The sequence below is a fragment of the Papio anubis genome, chromosome 20 (assembly GCF_008728515.1).
Source record: "Papio anubis isolate 15944 chromosome 20, Panubis1.0, whole genome shotgun sequence".
NCBI classification, from domain to species: Eukaryota; Metazoa; Chordata; class Mammalia; order Primates; family Cercopithecidae; genus Papio; species Papio anubis.
In genome coordinates this window covers 33159418-33181611 of record NC_044995.1, presented here as the reverse complement: position 1 = coordinate 33181611, position 22194 = coordinate 33159418, and the positions used below count along the sequence as shown (strand labels likewise).

At 57.7% G+C, this 22194-nt stretch overlaps 1 protein-coding gene across 1 annotated transcript; it reads right to left on the bottom strand.

The window, feature by feature from the left end:
* Positions 1-1539: 1539 nt before the first annotated feature.
* Positions 1540-22071, bottom strand: COPE (COPI coat complex subunit epsilon). The gene is made up of 10 exons (XM_003915203.5): positions 21819-22071; positions 15912-15974; positions 12853-12953; positions 9046-9198; positions 7657-7710; positions 6890-6971; positions 5395-5550; positions 2405-2473; positions 1897-1971; positions 1540-1750 (listed from the first exon to the last, which is right to left on the bottom strand). Exons 1-10 carry the CDS (start codon positions 21942-21944, stop codon positions 1703-1705), a joined length of 927 nt encoding a protein of 308 aa, XP_003915252.1. The 5' UTR covers positions 21945-22071; the 3' UTR covers positions 1540-1702.
* Positions 22072-22194: the final 123 nt, after the last annotated feature.

Here is a 22194-nt window from a genome sequence, read left to right as displayed (position 1 = left end):
GCTGGGATTACAGGCGCCTGCTACCACACCCAGCTAAGTTTTGTATTTTCAGTAGAGACAGGGTTTCGCCATGTTGGCCAGGCTGGACTCGAACTCCTGACCTCAAGTGATTTGCCCATCTTGGCCTCCCAGTGCTGGGATTACAGGCATGAGCCACTGCACATGGCCCCACTCCTTATTCTTGAATGTGGACTCCATATGGACTGGGGGCCTACTGTGTGGGGGGCATGAGGCCTGGCCTGGCCAATAGTTCAGGTCCAGCTGGAGGCCAGAGATGTGACTAACGCCACAACCTGCCTGGCAGGCAGAGGGGGACAAGGGGGATGTGCTCTCATAGGTCCAGCCAGGCCTGCGGGGCAGCCGTGGACAGTCCCAGTCACCTCCCTCCACCCTCTCAGCCAGCATTATCTGGTCACCATGGCGCCCATCGGTCATGGGAGAGGCGCCACCCACCCACCCACTGGCCCCAGCTCAGCCTCGAATTTCTTTTTGGCGGGTCCAGCCAGGAGGCTGCCAATGGGTGGGTGCAGGGCAGGAATGGAAGGCGGCTCTGCTGGCAGCTGGGGACCAGGCACCCAAGGCTGGGCGGAGGTCAGTCTTGAGGCCAGTGTCCCCGCACCCACCCCAAGGTCTCCTCCCTCCAGGAAGCTCGGCCTGGACCCCTCCTAATGTCCCTGCCCAGGGAGTCCTCTTTTGCCACTTCCCTCCCCTACCAGGCTGGGGGTGGGGTCGCTTGCTGTCCTGCCCTGGCAACAGGAGACAGGGTCCGGTTTCAAATGAATAGGCCTGGGTGGGGCTTGGGGAAACCCTGGGAGATAAGCCCAGGCCAGGCTCAGAGGTCAAAGGGCATGCATCCCCATCCAGCGCCCCTTGACCTCACAGCTCTGTGCCACCGAGGAACCTCTGCGCGTCATGCCCACTGCTGGGGTGCCTGTCCCCCCAGAACTTAGCCTGGCAGCTCCTTTTTGTTGTTTGGGTAGACACAGCTCAATGGTGACTTCATCTGGGAGGCTCTAGTCAGCCCCGCTGCCACCCACCCACCTCCCTCCCTATGGTGCAGCCGCCTCTCATCGCAGCTGGGTGCTTGGCCCCGGGCCCCCGGCCACAGCAGGGCTCTGCCTTGGAGGAGGGTTTCCTGGGGTTAATGCTGACCCCGCAGGGCCCCTCCGGCTTTGCTGAGCTGAGGCCTGAGTGCTTCCTGCCCTGGCCCCACTACCTCCAGACCACTCGGGGGTTCTCATTTTGAATCTTGGTGCCCCTCATGATAGTGGCATGACCGCTGTGCCTCAGTTTCCCCCGATGCCAACCTGGGCTGCTCAGTGGCCTCTCGGGGCCAGGGTGAAGTGTGGGGACAGGGCTGTGCTGCCTCTGGCTTGGCAGGAGCAGGTTGTGGCTGTGTGAGGGGCGGGGTGGGGGTCTGCACAGCTGCTGCTCGTCACAGACCCTGGTCTCCGGGAATAGCCCTGGGGGCCAGTGCCCCAGGACTCTCCCTGAGCGTCAGCCCCCACACACCCCCAGCAAAGTGGCCAGAGCACATCCTCAGGTGGGAACACGCTGGCGTTGAGATATTTATTCACAGATGGGAGTGCTGGGGGTGGGCTCCTGCCCCCAGAGGGGATGTGGGGTGTGTGCCAGGCGGGGAGGGCTGCAGGGCTCCTGGCCTCTGTCCTGGCTTCGTGGTCCTGACAGCTCTGGGCCAGCCTCAGGCGCTGGGAGCGTACTGTAGCACCAGCCTGTCAAAGTCGTTCTCCTTCAGCAAGACACATGGCGACACGGGGTGGGGGCAGGGTGTGGGGAGACGGGTGGAGGGAGAGAGAGAGGGCGCATGTGAGCCCAGGCTGAGCTCCAGGCGCCCTCGGGCCTGGCTCTCAGGGACAGGCCACCCCTGCCACTCACCTTGGCCTGGTACTCCTTGATGAAGGGATGGGACCTGTGGGCATCCTTCAGCTGGGACAGGTATCGGTTTGTTACCTGCAGGGGAGGCAGGAAGGCAGGTGAGTCGAACATGGGGACCCCACGGTGGCTCTGACCTGCAGCACGGGATGGATGGGGGTGAGAGCCACAGTACCCCAGGGCACTCCTCATCCTGCCTTGGGACTGGGCTGATCTCAGAGAACCTTCAGGGTGGGGGTGGAGGGATGGGTCGGCCCCTGACAAGGTGCTGGCACGGAGCTGGCCTCTGTACATGGTGGGGAAGGTACCGTGGGTTCAGGGGAGCAGGTCGGGCAGGGCCCCAGGTGAGGATGGGTTGGGGGGGGGCGCAGAGTTTGTGAGGGAGGCAGGCTGCGGTGGGCGCATTGTGTGCAGAGCTTTCCCAGAAGCCTAGGGATTAGGGCCTGGACCCCAGGATGAGGTCCCAGGGTCAGGATATTAGGGTTGGCCTGGAGCCCTGGGGGCCACTTACCTCGGGGGGCTTGCCCAGGTGCTGGGACAGGACGATGAGGTTGACCAGTGTCTCCGGGTAGCCACTGTCCTGGAGACACAGGCAGACACAGGCAGGCAGGGTCAGCCACTCCAGGCCCCATGCCTGCCCATCACCCCCACCTTGGGCAGGACCACACAAGGTCACCTCCTCAGAAGTGGGGTGGGATCGACACTGCCAGAGTCCCCCTGCCCACTGCTCTGCAAGGTGATCTCAGATGGTACGGTGCCAAGGGGCCAGCCACCTCACTGAGCCTCAGTTTCCCCATCTGTGGTCCAGCCTGGGGCGTGACCCTTCGTTTGTAGAGGGAAGGGTGTATTTGTCCCACACATCTCAAAAGCAATGGGGCCCAGGCCCAGATGGCCTCAACTCCTCCTGCACAATGAACCCTGAGGCCATGGGCGGACCTGCCACGCCTCTGGCTCCCAAGGAGCCTTGAAGGAAACCTCGGCAGGGGACATTGCCTGACCCACTCACTCTAGGCTCCCAGCACACAGGAGCCTACGAAACACCTAGGCCAGGAGACCCAGCCAGAGCCCCGGGGTCTGCTTGGAGCACAGATGCACCAGCCAGGATGGGCCCAGAGCCCAGCCTGCCCACAGCGGCCGATGGCAGGGCACCCTTTTTGGAGAGCGAACTTTTCTGAGCCTCAGTCTCCACCACGAAGGGGGACACCAGCTTGTGCTCACAGGAGCAGCCATGAGTTGGCTCCAAAGGTAAGTGGGGGGACCTGAGTGCCTCCCAAAACTCAGCAAGAATGCAGGGTAACCACAGCGACAGGGAGGCCACCAGGGCCAACGGGCATGGACAGCCAGTCCCAGGTGGTGTTTCAGGAAACAAGGACAGAAGGGAGTCATGTAACTGGTGAGTCACGGAATGCGTCACCTGAGAGGTGTAACAAAAGCCCCCAGAGGATGTGGCCATGAACACAGAACACGCATCCAAGTGTTCTCAGGTGGCAGTGAGGGGCAGGGTGGTGGAGGAAGGCGCCAGTCTCGCCCCTGGGGCAGCGAGGGCCACACAGCCTGTCTGAGATGCTGAGTTCCTGACCAGCCCTGACTGCTCAGAGCTAAAGATGGACGCTGCCCAGGAGGAGCAGCACCCAGCCTGTGATGGGGCCAGCCTGACACCCCTTGGCCTGCCCTGCTCTGCAAACAACTTTCTGATGATAACTCAGCCCCTGGAAAGTCAGACAGGGAGGAGGGCTTCACCAGTGTTTGTCAGTAGATTAAAACTGTTTCTCAGCCAGGCACAGTGGCACACGTCTATCATCCCAGCACTTTAGGAGGCCAAGGAGGGTAAGAATTGCTTGAGCCCAGGAGTTCAAGACTAACCTGCACAACACAGTGAGACCCCATTTCTAACAAAAAATACAAAAATTAACCATGTGTGGTGGCATACCCTGTTTCAAAAAACAAACAAATAAAACCCAAAATCCATTTCACCAAAATGGAAAAAGCTTTGATGTCCTTTTTGATTATAAAAATAATAACCCATGGCCGGGCGCGGTGGCTCAAGCCTGTAATCCCAGCACTTTGGGAGGCCGAGACGGGCGGATCACGAGGTCAGGAGATCGAGACCATCCTGGCTAACACGGTGAAACCCCGTCTCTACTAAAAAATACAAAAAAACTAGCCGGGCGAGGTGGCGGGCGCCTGTAGTCCCAGCTACTCGGGAGGCTGAGGCAGGAGAATGGCGTGAACCTGGAAGGCGGAGCTTGCAGTGAGCTGAGATCCGGCCACTGCACTCCAGCCTGGGCGACAGAGCGAGACTCCGTCTTAAAAAAAAAAAATAATAATAATAATAATAATAACCCAGGCCGGGCGCGGTGGCTCACGCCTGTAATCCCAGCACTTTGGGAGGCCGAGGTGGACGGATCATGAGGTCAGGTGATCGAGACCATCCTGGTTAACACAGTGAAACCCCATCTCTACTAAAAATACAAAAAATTAGCTGGGTGTGGTGGCGAGTGCCTGTAGTCCCAGCTACTCAGGAGGCTGAGGCAGGAGAATGGTATGAACCCAGGAGGCGGAGGTTGCAGTGAGCTGAGATTGCGCCACTGCACTCCAGCCTGGGGACAGAGCAAGACTCCGTCTCAAAAAAAAAAAAAAAAAAATCCGCTGGGCATGGTGGCTCACACCTGTAATTCTAGTGCTTTGGGAGGCCAGGAGTTCAAGAACAACCTGGGCAACACAGCAAGAACAATCCCTTCTTTACAAAAAATAGCATTTTTTAAAAAAAATTTAAAATAACATAAACTCTTCATAAAGACTGCAGATGGCCAGGCATGGTGGCTCACGCCTATAATTCCAGCACTTTGGGAGGCTGAGGCTGATGGATCACCTGAGGTCAGGAGTTTGAAACCAGCCTGACCAACATGGCAAAACCCCATCTCTACTAAAAATACAAAAATGAGCTGGGCGTGGTGGCAGGCACCTGTAATCCCAACTGCTCGGGAGGCTGAGACAAAAGAATCGCTTGAACCCAGGAGGCGGAGGTTGCAGTGAGCTGAGATCACACTACTGCACTCCAGCCTGGGTGACAAAGCGAGACTCCATCTCAAAAAAAGAAAGAAAAGAAAAGACTGCAGACATCAGACAGGAGACAACTGCAGCCACCCTGGGCTCCTGGCCACAGCACGCTGTCCCCTAAATAAGGACTGGGAGCGTCTCTCCAATACTGAATATGTACTCAGGTGAGGGGTCCCACATGCAGGGCCAGGCAGCTGAGGTGACAGACCACTGAGGCCCAGGCTGCCCAGATGCCCCATTTCTGTGAGGCCGGAATCTGGATTTCTTTGCAGGTGCAATCCCTGCTTTGTGGATCTCGCTGCTGACTGGGCCTCAGAAGCCCTGTGGGGCCACACGCACACGCAGGGCATCTCTGCTACACTTGTTTCTGTTTGCCCTGACCCCGCCCTCCGGCCGCCTGGCCTTCCCTCCGTTCCCACTTTGGGACAGCCTTGTGCCTACCTTGTCTAGCGCCTCCTGTAGCAGGCCCTCAGCGGCCTCCCAGCGGCCCTGGGCCATATGGCAGGCCGCCTGCCCATTGAGCAGCAGCAGGGTGGGCGAGCACTTGTCAGCCATCTCCTGGAAGATGTAGTAGGCATCCTGCAGCTTCTCACCGCCCTGCAGGGAGGGTCCCACATCATCATCTGTGCCGCGGCCGCCGGGCCCTTCCACCGTCAGCCCCCTCCCCCAGAGGGGGCTCTGCACTGCACAGACACAAATCTGGTATGCCCGGTTCAAGGCACAGCCACTCCACCATGGGGACCACTTGTAACCTGTACTCTGCTGACGGGGCCTAAAGACTCGCGGCCGCCTCCTGCCTCACCTCCTACCCGGCTCCCAGTGCGCTGGGTACACAGAGGTGGAATTTAGGGCTTCCAGGGCACAGGGGCACAGGTGGCTGGGCCAGGGTCTGAGTGGGGACCACTGGGTCACCGGGCACATCAGAGGAGGATGAGTCAGCTCTGTGACCAGCAACTCTGACCTGCCCGCTTGCTCAGGACTGTGGGATACTTGCAGGGGGAGCCTGAGGTCAAGGCAGGCTGTAAAAACAGTTCAAACTACCCGAGAGGGCTGCCAGGGCCTGTCCCACCACATTGGACGGCCACTGGAAGTCCATCTGGGTGAGGCTCCAGCCCCATGGCGGGCAGGGACGGGGAGCACATTTTTTCCCCCCAGAGTTTTGCTCTTGTCACCCAGGCCGGAGTGCAATGGCACAATCTCGGCTCACCGCAACCTCCACCTCCCAGGTTCAAGCGATTCTCCTGCCTCAGCCTCCCAAGTAGCTGGGTTTACAGGTGGGTGCCACCATGCCCGGCTAATTTTGTATTTTTAGTAGAGATGAGGTTTCTCCATGTTAGTGAGGCTGGTCTCGAACGCCTGACCTCACACGATCCACCCACCTCAGCCTCCCAAAGTGCTGGTATTACAGGTGTGAGCCACTGCGCCCAGCCAGGAAGTGTATTTTAACAGGCCTGCACAAAAGAATGGCTCAGAAGGGGGCCGAGTCCCAGAAACCAGGAGAGGGGGTGTTGCCAGGCAGAGGTGCCCAGGCCTGGGAGCTGAGGACATCTCCACCGCTGCTATGGGAACACTGAACCCTGTCCCTGGCTGGGGACCAGGACCCTGGAGAGCAAAGCTGAGTCGCAGAAAACCCCAGGAAGCCCTGGGGGGAGGAGGGGCTGCCAGGCCAACCCAGACCCTCGAGTCCCCCTGCGCCTCAGGCTCAGGAACCCCTGTCCCCGTCCCCACCATCGCTCTGCCTCTGGCCAAGTCGCTTGGCTGTGAGAAGCCCGGAATGGAGTGAAGGCTGAGAGTTGTGCCAGGCTGGCAGGGGGCCATGGCCTGATCCTGGAGCCCCACTGGAGTGGCCGGCAGCCTGGGCACAGGTGGGGGTGCCCACAGACCCTACTCAGCCAGGTGCCCGCAATGCCCGCCTGCCTCGTGGCCCAGGACTCACTGTGGCCAGGCTGACCCAGGCGGTGGCGAGCTGGGTGAGGGTGGCATCCTCGTCCAGGTCCTGCATTCTCTTCAGTTCCTTCCTGGGGTGGGGACAGAGGACGGAGGGGCTGAGCGGCCGAGAGCCCTGGCCTGGCTATCCCTGCCTTGTTCCCACTTGGGGCCCGCCAGAGCCCGGGGATGGCCCCCACTATGTGCTCCCCTGCGTGCTCATACCCCACGACGAAGTGCCCGAGCTGCCCTGCCCGCCCCACCATGCGAAGGCCCCGGGAAGGCGGGACTGGAGCCAGCTACGGATCCCCGAGGTGGCTGGCACAAGGTAGGGCTCGGGAGAGACTCGCTCCACGGAAGATGGAACGCAGGGAAGGGCGACGGAGCTACAGCATGAACAACTCTGAGGCAAGGGCTTTGGAAACGGCAGCAGGGGAGTCCTGGACCACCAGCCATGGCCTCCGACCTGGTGATGCCACATGCAGGCCCCGCCAGCCCCATGGCACAGTTACAAGCTGGCCCAGCGACATGTTCCTCCGGACACGACCTCCACTCCCTCCATGAAGCCCACTCTCACCCTGTGGGACAGGCCCACCACTACTGCACAGAGAGAAACTGAGGCACAGACAGCCATGGCCCTCCTCCCTGGCAACATACTGCAAGGAAGGGCTGAGTGACGGCAAGTCACCCCCACGGAAAGGAATAACGAGTAATGACAGCACCACAGACGCTCTGGACCATGGCTCAGTATGGGTACAGAGGAGTGGGAGGGCTCACCGGGCGAGATCCAGGCGGTCCAGCTTCAGCAGGATCTGCACTGTCATGGCCATGCTGCAGGACAAGGCGGGGGACGGTCAGCGGATGGCCACAGACACGCTGCATGGCCACTGCACACCCAGGGCTCACTCTGTGTGTCTGGGATGTTCTTAAGTCCTGTACTTAGGACCACCAGCCCCACCCAGCAGAGGGGGACACCCTCACTCCCACATTTCACCGCTCAGCTCAATCGGGCCTGGAAAGCTCTGGGGGGGGTCCCCACGTTGGGGTTCCAGGCCCCAGCCCACTCACTGCCCATCTGGAGAAGCAGCCTCCATGGGCTGTGCTTGCAAACAAGGGCCCTGCCCGGACTCATCAACACCCTGGAGACGGTCAGTGCTCAGGAACAAGGCCCTAGAGGAGGGCCACGCACCTGCCCCTGCACCTGTACCTGCAGCAGAGCCCTGGGGCCACCCACTCTCTGCAGGTCCCCTCATCCCTCCGGGCCCCAGGCGGCTGTGACCACCAATGACTTGTAAGACCTCTTGTTCTTGTTTTCCTGCCAACAGGAGCCAGCACCTGGACCAGCACTGAGTCAGCCGGCTTGCTGGCAGCGTGACATCCCTATTTCTTTTCTTTTTTTGTGTGTGAGACAGGGTCTGGCTCTGCTGCCCAGGCTGGAGTGCAGTGGCGCCATCACGGCTCACTGCAGCCTCCACCTCCCGGGCTCAAAGGATATTCCCGCTTCCGCCTCCTGAGTAGCTGGAACCACAGGTGCATGTCACCATGCCTGGCTGCCACCTGCAATTCTAAGCCCTCTGTGGACGGAGGTGGGATAGGAGCAGATCCACAGCGACCATGAAATGCCCAGCTTGCAACTCATAGTGGACAGCAGGCACTCCAGCGACAGCTCACGGGGAAGAACTGACACACTTTCTGTGACCAGTACCCTGGACGTGGCCTGGAGTCACATCTTGGGGTGGAGGGGAGCACCGACCTTGCTGTGCAGGGCTCCAGCACCCCAGCCCCAGAGGGCCCTGGAGGAGGGCCGGTATGGGGGGCCCAGGGAGGCCTGAGAGACTGGGCCCAGGGCCGAGACACAGAAGGCTTCGTGGGGGGTGGGGACGCAGAAACCGAGCAGAGACAAAGCCGCTTTCTGCTCTGCCCTTGGGAACAGAGGGTTTGCAGCCTGGGCACCGTGTCCTTGGAGCCGCAGCCTGGCGCACAGATGGGAGTGCCTCCCACACTGGGCAGGGGAGCTGGAGCCTGGACAGCAGGCCAGGACCTCATTTCAGCACCACCGCATTCTCTCCTCCCATAACGACGGCCAGCGAGGCCGTGCACAGCCTGGAGATGTGGCAGGGGGCACCTGCCTCCCTGGGCCGGCCCCAGAGCAGGGCGGCCACTCACCACTCCAGGCTGTCCCCCTGGTGCAGCGCACGCAGGGCGGCGTCCGGGTTCTGGTCGTGGAGATAGACGGAGGCAGCCATGAGCAGGAAGGTAGTGTTGGTCACGTCCACGCTCCTGCTCATCTCTCGGTCCAGCTCGGCCACGATGGTGTCCCTGGAAGACACAGATGCTCGGGATCCACAGCTGGGGCAGCCCCTCTGGGACCTCAGAGGGTCCCCTTCCTTGGGAGCAGACAGGCTCAGAGAGGGTGAGCCAGGCACTGGGGGTGCAGAGCAGCAGCAGGCCCCGAGCATCGAGCTGTCCCAACATGTCCTTCCTCCGTTCCTATGAAGCAGCCCTCATGTTGGGCCAGGCAAGGACCCCGAGGCTGGGAGATGTGGGGTGGGGCACCCCAAGAGGACATGAGGAGGCACCACCAGTCTCACACCAACCTCACCCACCTTCCTGAGGAGGCTGGTAGGCCCAGCTGGGACTCCTGACCCTAACCCATCAGCCCTGTGGGCTTCAAGGCCACATCTTCTAGCAGGAGGTTGGCCTGGGTGCCGAGGGGCCATGCAGAAGGATGGGAGCCCTGGGGCACCCCCACTGCCAGGGCGGCTGCCCTCAGTCCCTGAGAGCCCCGGGTGCTGGCTACGCCCTGAAGATGGCTAGCGTGCTGCGGGCCAGGGCCAGGCTTGAGCCCAAGAGAGGCTGACGACCAGCTCAGCTGTAAGGCCACAGGTCACCCATGCCTCCATGTCCCTAACTGGACCCAGACCCTCCATTCCCCATGGCTACTGAGCAGCTAACAAGAGACGGCAGGGCAGGGAGCCCCCCAGACCAAAGCTGGTGTTCTTCTGGGTCCACATGCGGCTCTGTGACCCCATAAGCATCCACGCACGTCTGGGGGCTGTCTGCCCAGGGCCTGTGTCTGAGGTGTCACTGAGGGCATGGCATGTCTCATACCAACCAGGCTCCACCGAGGGCTCGCCACAGTGCCACGCCCAATGGACAGGTGACTTCAGGTCTGAGTCTGTTTCCCCGTGCTGAGGGACCATGTTACAGGGATCACGCAGGGGACGAGCAAGGAGCTCCCGAGACCACCTTACAAAGCTTCCTGAGGCTCCAGCACACAAGGGTACGTAAACGCTGCCAGCTGTTGTGGCGCTGGTACTGTAATGTTGTCATCCTAAGGTGTTACAGTTACCAATGGGGCCAGGCACTGTGGCTCACACCTGTAACCCCAGTGCTTTGGGAGGCCGAGGCAGGAGGATCGCGTAAGCCCAGCAGTTCAAGACCACCCTGGGCAACCTAGTAGGACCCCTTTTTCTACAAAAAAGTAAAAAAGTCAGCTGGGCCTGGTGGCGCCTGTAGTCCCAACTACTTGGGAGACTGAAGCAGGAGGATGGCTCCAGCCCGGGAGGTTGAAGCTGCAGCGAGCTGTGGTCGCACCTCTGCACTCCAGCCTGGGTAACAGAGGGAGACCATCTCAAGAACAAACAACAGCCACAAAACCAATTACTAGGGGGATTGCTTGAGCCCAGGAGTTTGAGACCAGCCTGGGCCACATGGCAAAACCCCGTCTCTAAATAAAATACGTATTAGCCAGGCATGGTGATGCATGCCTGCAGTGCCAGGTACTCAGGAGGTACACTTTCGGAGGCTGAGGCAGGCGGATCACGAGGTCAGGAGTTCGAGACCACCCTAGCTAATATGGTGAAATTGCGTGTCTATTAAAAATATAAAAATTAGCTGGGCGTGGAGGATCACTTGAGCCTGGGAGATCACGGCTGCAGTGAGCCAAGATTGTGCCACTGTATGCCAGGCTGAGCAACAGAGCAAGACCCTATCTCAAGAAAAGAAAACAAAATCAAAACCAAAACCAATTACTGATGGATGCTCCTCGTCCCAGGGGAGTCCTGCCGGTGAGGTAGCGGCTGTGCCGCCAGATGGACGCACCACAAGCCCCTGCCTGGACCGCCTGCTCTCCGGGGCTGCTTTGCTGTGATGCTCACAGCAGCTGCTGCTCCTCGGGGACCCAGGGTTCCCTGCTTTCACTCCAGCTGGTGAAGTGTAGGGTGGGAGAAACAGTGGCCCTGGGAGGTCGCCCGTCCGAATGTCCTGGAGCTGCTGTGGCAAAGCACCACAACCCGGGTGGTTAAGGACAACAGGGCTTCGTTCCTCACAGCTCTGGAGGCCACAAGTCTGAAGTCAAGGTGGCGGCAGGGCTGGCTCCAACTGGAAGCTGGAGGGCAAGGCTGTCCGGGCCTCTCTCCCAGCTCTGGTGGCTGCTGGCCGTTTGTGGCACTCCTTGGCTTAACATGTCACCCTAGTCTGTCTCTGTTGTCACATGGGCTTAACTCAGTGGGGCCTCTGTCTTCTCCTTTTATTTTTTTTTTTCAGACAGTCTCCCTCTGTCACCCAGGCTGGAGTGCACTGGTGCGATCTTGGCACCACTGCAACCTCCGCCTCCCGGGTTCAAGCGATTCTTCTGCCTCAGCCTCCCAAGTGGCTGGAATCACAGACACCACATCCTGTTAATTCTGTATTTTTAGTAGAAATGGGGTTTCACCACGTTGGCCAGGCTGGTCTCGAAAACTCCTGACCTCAGGTGATCTGCCCACCTCAGCCTCCCAAAGTGCTGGGATTACAAGTGCGAGCCACTGCACCCGGCCCTCCTTTTATCTCTTAAAAGGACACAAGTCCTTGGCTTTGGGGCCCACCCTAAATCCAGCATGTCTTCATCTCCTTCTCTCTTAATTTGATCGGGAAAGACCCTTTTCCCAAATATCACATTCACAAGCATGTGGGATAGGATATGGACATACCTTTTGGGGGACACCATTCACCCCACTATGCTGCCTCTGCACTGGAGTCAGCTCCCAGGAACCCCAGGTTTCCTTGGGTGAAGGGAGGTGGTAGTTGGGGCACTGCCTCCGTGGGCCAAGGAAGAGCAGGATCACAGCAGAGTCTCCCCATGCCAGACCCTCACTCCGACCCCACAGCAGGAGGGGGCAAGGTTCCTGGGTCCCCACAGCCCAGCCTCCTCTCCCCTTGGCTGCCGCCCATGGGTGTTTGACAGATGCTGGCCTGTGGCTCAGGGGCAGGACAGGCGTGGCCTCACTCGCCCTCCACTTGAGCTCCAGGGGAGACACTGGCAGGTTGTAGTCCCCGACTAGCTGGGACTAGAAAACTGACTAGATTTGGGAGGCTGACGCAGGCAGACCTCCTGAGCTCAGGAGTTCGAGACCACCCTGGGCAACATGGTGAAACCCAGTCTCTGCTAAAATACAAAAAGTAGTCAGGCATGGTGGCACGTTCCTGTAGTCCCAGCTACTCAGGAGACTGAGGCACAAGAATCACTTGAACCCGGGAGGTGGAGCTTGCAGTGAGCCGAGATCACGCCACTGCACTCCAGCCTGGTGACAGAGCGAGACTCCGTCTCAATAGATAGATACATAAATAAGTAAGAAAACTGACGGCAGGGCCCTGCTCCCGCCGCACCCTGGGCCATCTTGGGGCTCTGGGTGGTGCAGAGGGCTGTTCGGTAATTGATATTTTTAGTTCTAGGTTGAGAGAGTGCCTTGTGGTCCATGAGGGCATGTGTACACACGGCACTGTCTCTCACCCTCCCCTTTGAAGCAGGATCCATCATCAGCCCCCACTGCTGTGCAGGTGAGGGAAACTGAGGCATGAAGCAGCAGGGTAGCAGAGGGGAGAGGTGCCTAATCTGAGGGATGCTGTGCACTGCATGCCACGCCCCCGCCCACCCAGGTTCATAACCGACAGGCCCTGCGCCCCAGGCCGACCCATCCTCCGGGGCCTCACCTCCGGCTCTCGTGGGCGAGGTAGTCAGCGAACATGCGCACGGCCTGGAGCTCGGGGGCCGAGGAGGGCTTGATCTCGTCCAGGACCACGCCGAACTTCCTCTGCAATAGGGACGAGGCGTGAGCTGCACCCGTCCGTCCCAGAGGATTTCCACGTCCTCAGCTTGGCAGGCAGAGCCCCAGACAGGAAGCCCCTGCCCCACCAGGGACCCCTCAGCCCAGCAAGGGTCACCCTCACTGCAGTACACTGTGGAGGTGGGCATGGCATCACCTGTCATGAGCAGCCAGGTGTGCCCTCATCTGCAGGGCCACACTGCCCATGCCTTGAGCTGGGGACCCTGGCAGGTTACTGTCTCCCAGCAGCTGTCCATCTCTGGTGATGAGGGGAAGGAGGGGACAGGCATGTCACCCAGGAACAGGGCAGCAGCAGTTATGGGGGTTGTGGCATGCGCTTCTGTAGAGTAGGACATGCCCCCAGCCAGCCCTGCCCCACCTACTGGCCCTCCCGAGGACGCCCAGACTGATACCACTGTCACATCTGCAGCCGGGGACCCATCCTTCACTGTGTTCCCTCCTAGATGGTTCCCCATTCTTATTGTTTTAGAGACAAGATCTTGCTCTGTTGTCCAGGCTGGAGTGCAATGGCATGATCATGGCTCACTGTAGTCTTGACCTCCTGAGCTCAAGCGATCCTCCTGCCACAGCCTCCTGAGTAGCTGGGACTCCAGGCACATGCCACCATGCCTGGCTTATTTTTAAATTTTTTCTGTAGAGATGGAGGTCTCACCATGTTGCCCAGGCTAGTCTTGAACTCCTGGCTTCAAGCAATCCTCCCACCTCAGCCTCCCAAAGTTCTGGGATTACAGTTGTAAGCCACTGTGCCTGGCTCCTACCAATTATTTTAGGAAAAAAAATTGGCCAAGTGCGGTGGCTCATGCCTGTAATCCCAACACTTTCGGAGGCTGAGGCAGGCGGATCACGAGGTCAGGAGTTCGAGACCACCCTAGCTAATATGGTAAAATTGCGTGTCTATTAAAAATATAAAAATTAGCTGGGCGTGGTGGCTCAAGCCTGTAATCCCAGCACTTTGGGAGGCCGAGACGGGCAGATCACGAGGTCAGGAGATCGAGACCATCCTGGCTAACACGTGAAACCCCATCTCTACTAAAAGATACAAAAAATCAGCCGGGCGAGGTGGCGGGCCTGTAGTCCCAGAAGCTACACAGGAGGCTGAGGCAGGAGAATGGCTGTGAAACCATGGAGGCAGAGCGCAGTGAGCTGGAGATCTGGCCACTGCATTCCAGCCTGGGCAACAGAGCAAGACTGCCTCAAAAAAAAAAAAAAAACTAGCCTGCATGGCACCTATAGTCCCAGCTACTCGGGAGGCTGAGGTGGCAGAGAATGGCATAACCCGAGGTAGAGCCTTGCAGTGAGCTGGAGATCTCACCACTGCACTCCAGCCTGGGCGACAGAGCTAGACTCTGTCTCAAAAAAAAAAAAAAAAAAAAAAAAAAGGCCGGGCGCAGTGGCTCAAGCCTATAATCCCAGCACTTTTGAGAGGTCGGGCGATCACAGGTCAGGAGATCGAGATCATCCTGGCTAACCCCGCGGAAACTCCTCGCCTCTACTAAAAAAAAAATACAAAACCAGCCGGGCGCAGGTGGCTGGGCTGCTTCGCAGTCCCAGCTACCGGGAGGCTGAGGCAGGAGAATTGCTTAAACCCGAGGCGGAGCTTGCGAGCTAAGATCCGCCACTGCGCCCAGCCTGGGCGACAGATGCAGACTCCGCCTCAAAAAAAAAACAACAACAAACAAACAAACAAAAATATACATATACATATATATATAAAAAATTACCGCCGGGCGCCGTGGCTCAAGCCTGTAATCCCAGCACTTTGGGAGTATTGAGACGGGCTGGATCACGAGGTCAGGAGATCAAGACCATCCTGAGCCATCACGGTGGAGACCCCTCGCTCTGGAAAATACAAAAAACTAGCCAGGGCAGTGGCGGCTTCTGTAGTCCCAGCTACCGGGAGGCTGCAGGAGGAGAATGGCGTGACTCAGAGGCGGAGCTTGCAGTGAGCTGAGATAGCCACTGCACTCCAGCCTGGTGACAGAGACCCGGCCTCCCTCAAAAAAAAAAAAAAAAAAAAAAAAAAAAATTGGCTAGGGCAATCAGTGGCTCACGCCTATAATCCCAGCACTTTGGGAGGTCAAGCATGTGTATCACAAGGTCAGGAGATCGACCATCCCATTAACATGGTGAGATGGTATACCTCGTCTCTACTAAAAATACAAAAAATTAGCCAGGCATGGTGGCATGCCAGGTCCCAGCTACTCGGGAGGCTGAGGCGGTGAGAACATGGAACCCGGAGCATGGAGCTTGCAGTGAGCTGAGATTGAGCCATCAATTCCAGCCTGGGCGACAGAGCAAGACTCCATCTCAAAAAACAAAACAAAAACAAAAATACAAAAAATAGCCAGGGCTGCAGGTAGCAATCACCTGTGGTCCCAGCTACTCTGGAGGCTGAGGCAGGAGAATGGTGTGAACCCGGGAGGCGGAGCTTGCAGTGAGCCGAGATCTTGCCGCTGCACTCCAGCCTGGGCAACAGAGCGAGACTCCATCTCAAAAAAAAAAAAAATATATATATATATATATATACACACACACACACACACACACACATAAATATAAATTAGCCAGGTGTGGTGGCACGCGCCTATGGTCCCAGCTACTCCGGAAGCTGAGGCAGGAGAATCAGTTGAACCCAGGAGGCGGTTGCAGTGAGCTGAGATCGAGTACGACAGAGCAAGACTCCGTCTCAAAAAACATAAAAATCAAGAAACTGTGACCCAGGCCCCCGGCCTGGCAGTCTCGGGCCTCCGTGACACAGCCGCCTTCACATGCTGGCTGCGCTGGCTGTTCAGTCACTGGACACTGCAGGCCCGGGTCCCTGCTTTGTTTACTGTCTCCGGCACCCACGCTGTGGTGCCTTCCCGTTCCCAGCTCTATCCTCTACTCTGTTCATCACTCTCGCCCCCAGCCAGGGCCCGCACTCACCTGCGCAAGGTACGCTCTATACAGGAAGACGTCCCTCTCCACGTCTCTCTCCGGGCTTGACAGCTGTGGGAACCAACGTGGGTCAGGACGCACAGTGGGAAGCCCAGCGCAGCCCACACAGGGTGAGCATGACAGACAGGCCCCTGTACGCTGGGGACAGGTGGCTTCTCTGGCAGGGTCGGAGGTCTAAGTCCTAGCCCTGATCCTCTGCAGCCCGAGAGTGGCCTCTGCTGGGGGGACCCTACACGGGCGATGCCTGATCTCATCCCGCGCTGACACCACCCCAGGAAGGAGGCTTGCTCCAAGTTCAGCGCCTGCTCCAGCCACACTTAAGAAGCCAGGGTGGTGCCCGCACCTCTAACTTCTGGACATGGGGCCACCGTGGATCGATTCCTGCTTTTGTCTCAAGACATTTTGAACTCAGTGTGGCTACCCCAGTGTGGTGACATCTGTGTCAGGCCCTGGCCAGGGGAGACCCTGGGGATGGCTCTGTACTTGGGCCACACGCCCACAGTCCAGCCACTGCACAGAACTGAGGGGACAAGAGGGAGGTGACCTGTGGCAACATCCGTTTAGGGACGATAAGGAAGTTGCCCTTGAGCCCAGGCCAGGCAGGGAGGCTGGGGCCCCTCCTCCAGAACCCAGCTGTGCATGCTGCCCCCGGGCACTGGCTGACTTCCCGGGGTGCCCATGGCAGGCGGTCACAGTGCAGCTCAGCCCGTGGCCTGAGGGTGCTGGCCCAGGCCCCTGGGGGCTTCAAGAGGAAAGTACAGTTGGGAAGGGGCCCAGCCACCTCAGCATCACCACTCCAACAACCTCTCCACAGAGGGGACTGAGAAGGCTCTCAGCAAGAGGGCGTCCCAAATGTCAAGGCACAGGGTCAAAGGACCCAGTACCCAAACCAGGGGAGTCACTCTGCCCTGTCCTCTGAGGCCGAGAACCACAGATTCCAAGCCACATCTCTTCCTTCTCCCCAGCCTGAGGGAGGAGCGTGAATGTCAAACGTGTCCTCATCCCAGGCCCCCGCAGAACTGGCCCCAGCCTGACTCAGGCCGCCATTGCCAAGAGGCCCCAGCAGCTTCTGCTCAGGCCCTGCTGGCCAGAGTGGGTATCTGGCTGTGATTTGGAACAAGATGCCATCTAAATAAATAACTCCTAGAAGAACGTCAAAGGCATGGAGGGTGGAGGCTGCAGAAATCAAGCCCCACCTGCAAATGGGATGGACAGGCGAAAGACGTACCTTCTCGAGCATGTAAAGAAATATATTATAGGCCAGGCACGGTGGCTCATGCCTGTAATCCCAGCACTTTGGGAGGCCGAGGTGGGTGGATCATTTGAGGTCAGGAGTTCCAGACCAGCCTGGCCAACATGGTGAAACTCTGCCTCTACTAAAAATACAAAAATTAGTCGGGTGTGGTGGCGGGCACCTGTAATCCCAGCTACTCAGGAGGCTGAGGTAGGATAATCATTTGAACCCGGGAGGTGGAGGCTGTAGTGAGCCGAGATCATACCATTGCACTCTAGCCTGGGCGACAGAGCAAGACTCTGTCTCAATAAAAAATAAGTAACTCTCAGTCAACCTTCTGAGGTGGACATCAGTTAGGTGACCAGCTGAGGGTTGCATGCCACGCTCAGTTAAAAAAGAGACAGGCCAGATGCAGTGGCTCATATCTGTAATCCCAGTGCTTTGGGAGGCCAAAGCAGGAGGACTGCTTGAGCCCAGGAGTTAGAGACCAGCAGAGGCAACATAGCGAGACCCTGTGTCTTTTTTTTTGGGGATGGAGCCTTGCTCTGTCGCCCAGGCTGGAGTACAGTGGTGCGGTCTCAGCTCACTGCAACCTCTGCCTCCTGGGTTCAAGATATTCTTCTGCCTCAGCCTCCTGAGTAGCCAGGACTATAGGCACGCACCACCACGCCGGGCTAATTTTTGTATTTTTAGTAGAGATGGGGTTTTACCATATTGGCCAGGCCGGTCTTGAACTCCTGACCTTGTGAACCAGCCGCCTCGGCCTCCCAAAGTGCTGGGATTACAGGCGTGAGCCACCGCGCCCGGTCTGAGACCCTGTGTCTATAAAAAAATGTTAAATATTAGCCAGGTGTGGTAGCGTGCACCTGTAGTCCCAGTGACTTGGGAGGCTCATGAAGGAGGATCGCTTGAGCCTAGGAGGTTGAGGCTACAATGGACTATGATCATGCCACTGCACTGCACTCTGGCCTGGTGACAGAGTGAGACCCTGTCTATCTTTAGGGAAAAAAAAGAGACAGAAGCTGGCTGTTGGGCTTTTCTTTTTTTTTGAGACAGAGTCTCGCTCTGTCGCCCAGGCTGGAGCACAGTGGCGCAATCTCAGCTCACTGCAACCTGCACCTCCCGGGTTCACACCATTCTTCTGCCTCAGCCTCCTGAGTAGCTGGGATTACAGGCACCCGCCACCACGCCCGGCTAATTTTTTTAGTATTTTTAGTAGAGATGGGATTTCACTGTGTTAGCCAGGATGGTCTCAATCTCCTGACCTCGTGATCCGCCCACCTCGGCCTCCAAAAGTGCTGGGATTACAGGCGTGAGCCACCATGCTTGGCCAGCTGTTGGGCTTTCAAAGTGAGGACACAGTGGGGCACCATGGGGGGCACCAGGGTGGCCTCAGCCACCCCTGTGTGAAATGCAATTGCCCAGGAGACTGTGCGTGCAGAAGTGCTCAGACGCTGCAGAGTGCACAGGAGAGAGAAGAGTGCCAGGAAGCATAACAACAACAAACGTGCAGACCGTGACCCTCACGTGAGGCTCTGGAACCGTTGTGGTTTTCCTTGACTCCCAGGGATGATGCTACCATCAGGTAGCATCGTGTGTCCCTGGGGTGGGAGAGCACTGCTCTTCAACCCCAAGGGCTCACTAGGATCACCTGGGAGCCCAGAAACCAGCAAAGCCAGTAGGCCACATCCACCAAGGTCACCTGGCCCTAGGATGGTCCCAGCACTGGCCCCAGGTGGCTTAAGATGTGGCCATCGTTGAGGAATCAGAGTACTGTTTGGGAAGGCGGTGACAGGATGGGGGCCCTGTAGCCAGAAACCCTGGGAGTAGTAACTCCTCCCTTCTGTCCCTGTAGCCAGCGACCTAACCGCACTGGGCCGCCAGCAACTCAAGGCCTACGAGTTGCTTCAATCCCAGCAGCTGGGCAGTGCCTGCCATCTTGTGGGCAACTGGCAAATGTCTGAGAAAGCCAGAAATGTCACAATGGCAGCCTCGTGCTGGGGCCAGTAAATGGCAAAGATATGCCAGGTGCTCTCCCTGGGGCCACCGCAGGGGGCGCTGAGGTTTGTACACTGTCGGGCGAACTACCACAGACCAGATGGCTTTGCCCTGGCCGGGCCGGGTGGCTCAAGCCTGTAATCCCAGCACTTTGGGAGGCCAAGACGGGCGGATCACGAGGTCAGGAGATCGAGACCATCCTGGCTAACACGGGTGAAACCCCTGCCTCTACTAAAAAAATAATACAAAAAACTAGCCGGGCCAGGTGGTGGGCAACTGTGTAGTCCCAGCTACTCGGGAGGCTGAGGCAGAAGAACATGGAACCCGGAGGCGGAGCTTGCAGTGAGCTGAGATCCCGCCAGAGCACTCCAGCCTGGGCGACACAGAGCGAGACTCCTCTCAAAAAAAAAAAAAAAAAAAATGTATTCCTCGGCCGGGCTTAGTGGCTCAAGCCTGTAATCCCAGCACTTTGGGAGGCCGAGACGGGCGGATCATGAGGTCAGGAGTTCAAGACCATCCTGGCTAACACGGTGAAACCCCGCTCTACTAAAAGTACAAAACTAGCCGGGCGAGGTGGCATGCCTGTAGTCCCGCTACTCGGGAGGCTGAGGCAGGAGAATGGCCGTGAAACCCGAGGCGGAGCTTGCAGTGAGCTGGAGATCCCGCCACTGCACTCCACCCTGGGCGACACAGCGCGAGACTCTGTCTCAAAAAAAAAAAAAAAAAGTATTCCTCAAAAATTAGCCAGGTGTAGTGGCACAAGCCTGTAATCCCACCTACTCGGGAGGCTGAGGCAAGAAAATCGCTTGAACCTGGGAGGCGGAGGTTGTGGTGAGCTGAGATCATGCCACTACACTCCAGCCTGGGCAACAGAGCAAGACTCCATCTCAAAAACAAAAACCAAAAAAGCAAAAAACAAAAATTAGCTGGGCGTGGTAGCAGGCACCTGTAATTCCAGCTACTCAGGAGGCTGAGGCAGGAGAATCGCTTGAACCCGGGAGGCAGAGGATGCAGTGTGCTGAGATTGTGCCACTGCACTCCAGCCTGGGTGACAGAGGGAGTCTCTGTCTCAAAAAAAAAAAAAAAAAGTATTCCTGGCCAGACACGGTGGCCCACGCCTGTAATCACAGCACTTTGGGAGGCTGAGGCAGGTGGATCTCAAGGTCAGGAGTTAGAGACCAGCCTGGCCAACACAGTGAAACCCCATCACTAGTAAAAATACAAAAATTAGCCGGGTGGTGGCATGCGCCTGTAGTCCCAGCTACTCCGGAGGCTGAGGCAGGAGAACCGCTTGAACCTGGGAGGCGGAGGTTGTGGTGAGCCAGGATCATGCCACTGCACTTCAGCCTGGGCAACAGAGCAAGACTCCACGTCAAAACCAAAAAACAAAAATTAAACGGGTGTGGTGGTGGGCACCTGTAATCCCAGCTACTTGGGAGGAGAATTGCTTGAACCCAGGAGGAGGAGGAGGATGCAGTGAGCTGTGATTGTGCCACTGCACTCCAGCCTGGGTGACACACAGTGAGATTATGTCGCTTGACCCTGGGAGGCGGAGGTTGCAGTGAGCCGAGATCACGCCACTGCACTCCAGCCTGGCGACACGGTTAGACTCCATCTCAAAAAAAATAAAAAAAGAAAGAAGGAAAAAGAACCAAGAAAGACGTATGGGAACAGACATATAACTCTCCCTCCCAGATAAGCACAACAAAGAGACACAGAAGCAATTCAAGCCTCTGATAAACTCTCTCACCCTGAATCCTTAAAAACTCAGTCTGTAAAAGAGTGTGCCTCTGACCCAACTCGGCCAGAAGGCGCCTCTCAGGTTTGTTTTCTCTAAAATAAACTTGTCTTGACTGGCAAGTCACCTTTCGTGTTTCTTTCCTCTTTCTTTAATTCTTACAACTTTGTCACCCAGGCTGGGGTGCAGTGGCGCGATCTCGGTTCACTGCAACCTCCCTCCGAGTTCAAGCCGACATTCTCCTGTCCTTCAGCCTCCCGGGTAGCTGGGATTACAGGTGCCCGCCACCACTCCCGGCTAATTTTTGTATTTTTGGTACACCCAGGGTTTCTCCATGTTGCCCAAGCTGGTTTCGAACTCCTGGGCGCATGCAATACGGCCGCCTCGGCCTCCCAGAGCGCTGGAATTAAAGGTGTTTGAGCCACCAAGCTGGGAAACTGTGTTATCATTCTGAGTCCAGCGGAATACAGTGCCCGTCCATAAAAGTGCTCAATGAAGGATGAATGAATGAATGGTTAAGCTCTGAGAGAAATAACCAGGATCGGTGGGCAGGGAAACGTCCCTCTCTGAACTTTAGGGTTCTCATCCGTAAAATGAGGATAAACAACAGTCTCCACCTCACGGGAACTGAACGTATGGCTGGACAAAAAACACTTACTGTAACTACAGTGGCATAAACACCTCCCTTACTCAAAACGCCTTCAACGGCGCAGAGCGAGCGCTGTACGAGTGAGCAGTACCGTACACTGTTACTGCTCTGGGTTCTGTCATGGGACAGTGATTACTCCTCACTGAACTGTGAAGAAGTGCCCAAAAAACGCGAGAAGAAAAGGGAAAGTTTTTAGATGCAGAACACGGCTCGCAGCCACCAGGAAGCGTCCTCCGCCTCCGCCCCCAGCGTCCCCGCGCCCCTGCGCGGCCGCACCTTCACCCGCTGCGCCTCGTTTATGCACTGCTGGTAGCTGCCGATATAGAAGGCGTTCTTCACGTCGAACAGCTCATCCACCTCCCCGGAGCCGCCGGACGCCGGGCCGGGGGCCGGAGGCGCCATGTCGCTGTCTTCTCACCCGCTCCTCTTCCTGAAAGACACGTCGGCCGGAAGCAAGACACCTTCACGGGCACGCTGGGAAATGTAGTTTACTTTTTCCGAGTGGCGGCGAAGTAAGCCAATGGGAAGCTCCACAATGATAAGCAAGGGGGCGGGAGACGTAAGTCCGTCACGCAGGGCATCTCGGGAATTGTAGTGTGTTTCTGCAAGCCAATGGGATCCGGGGAAACATGATAAGGATGCGGTCGAGGCT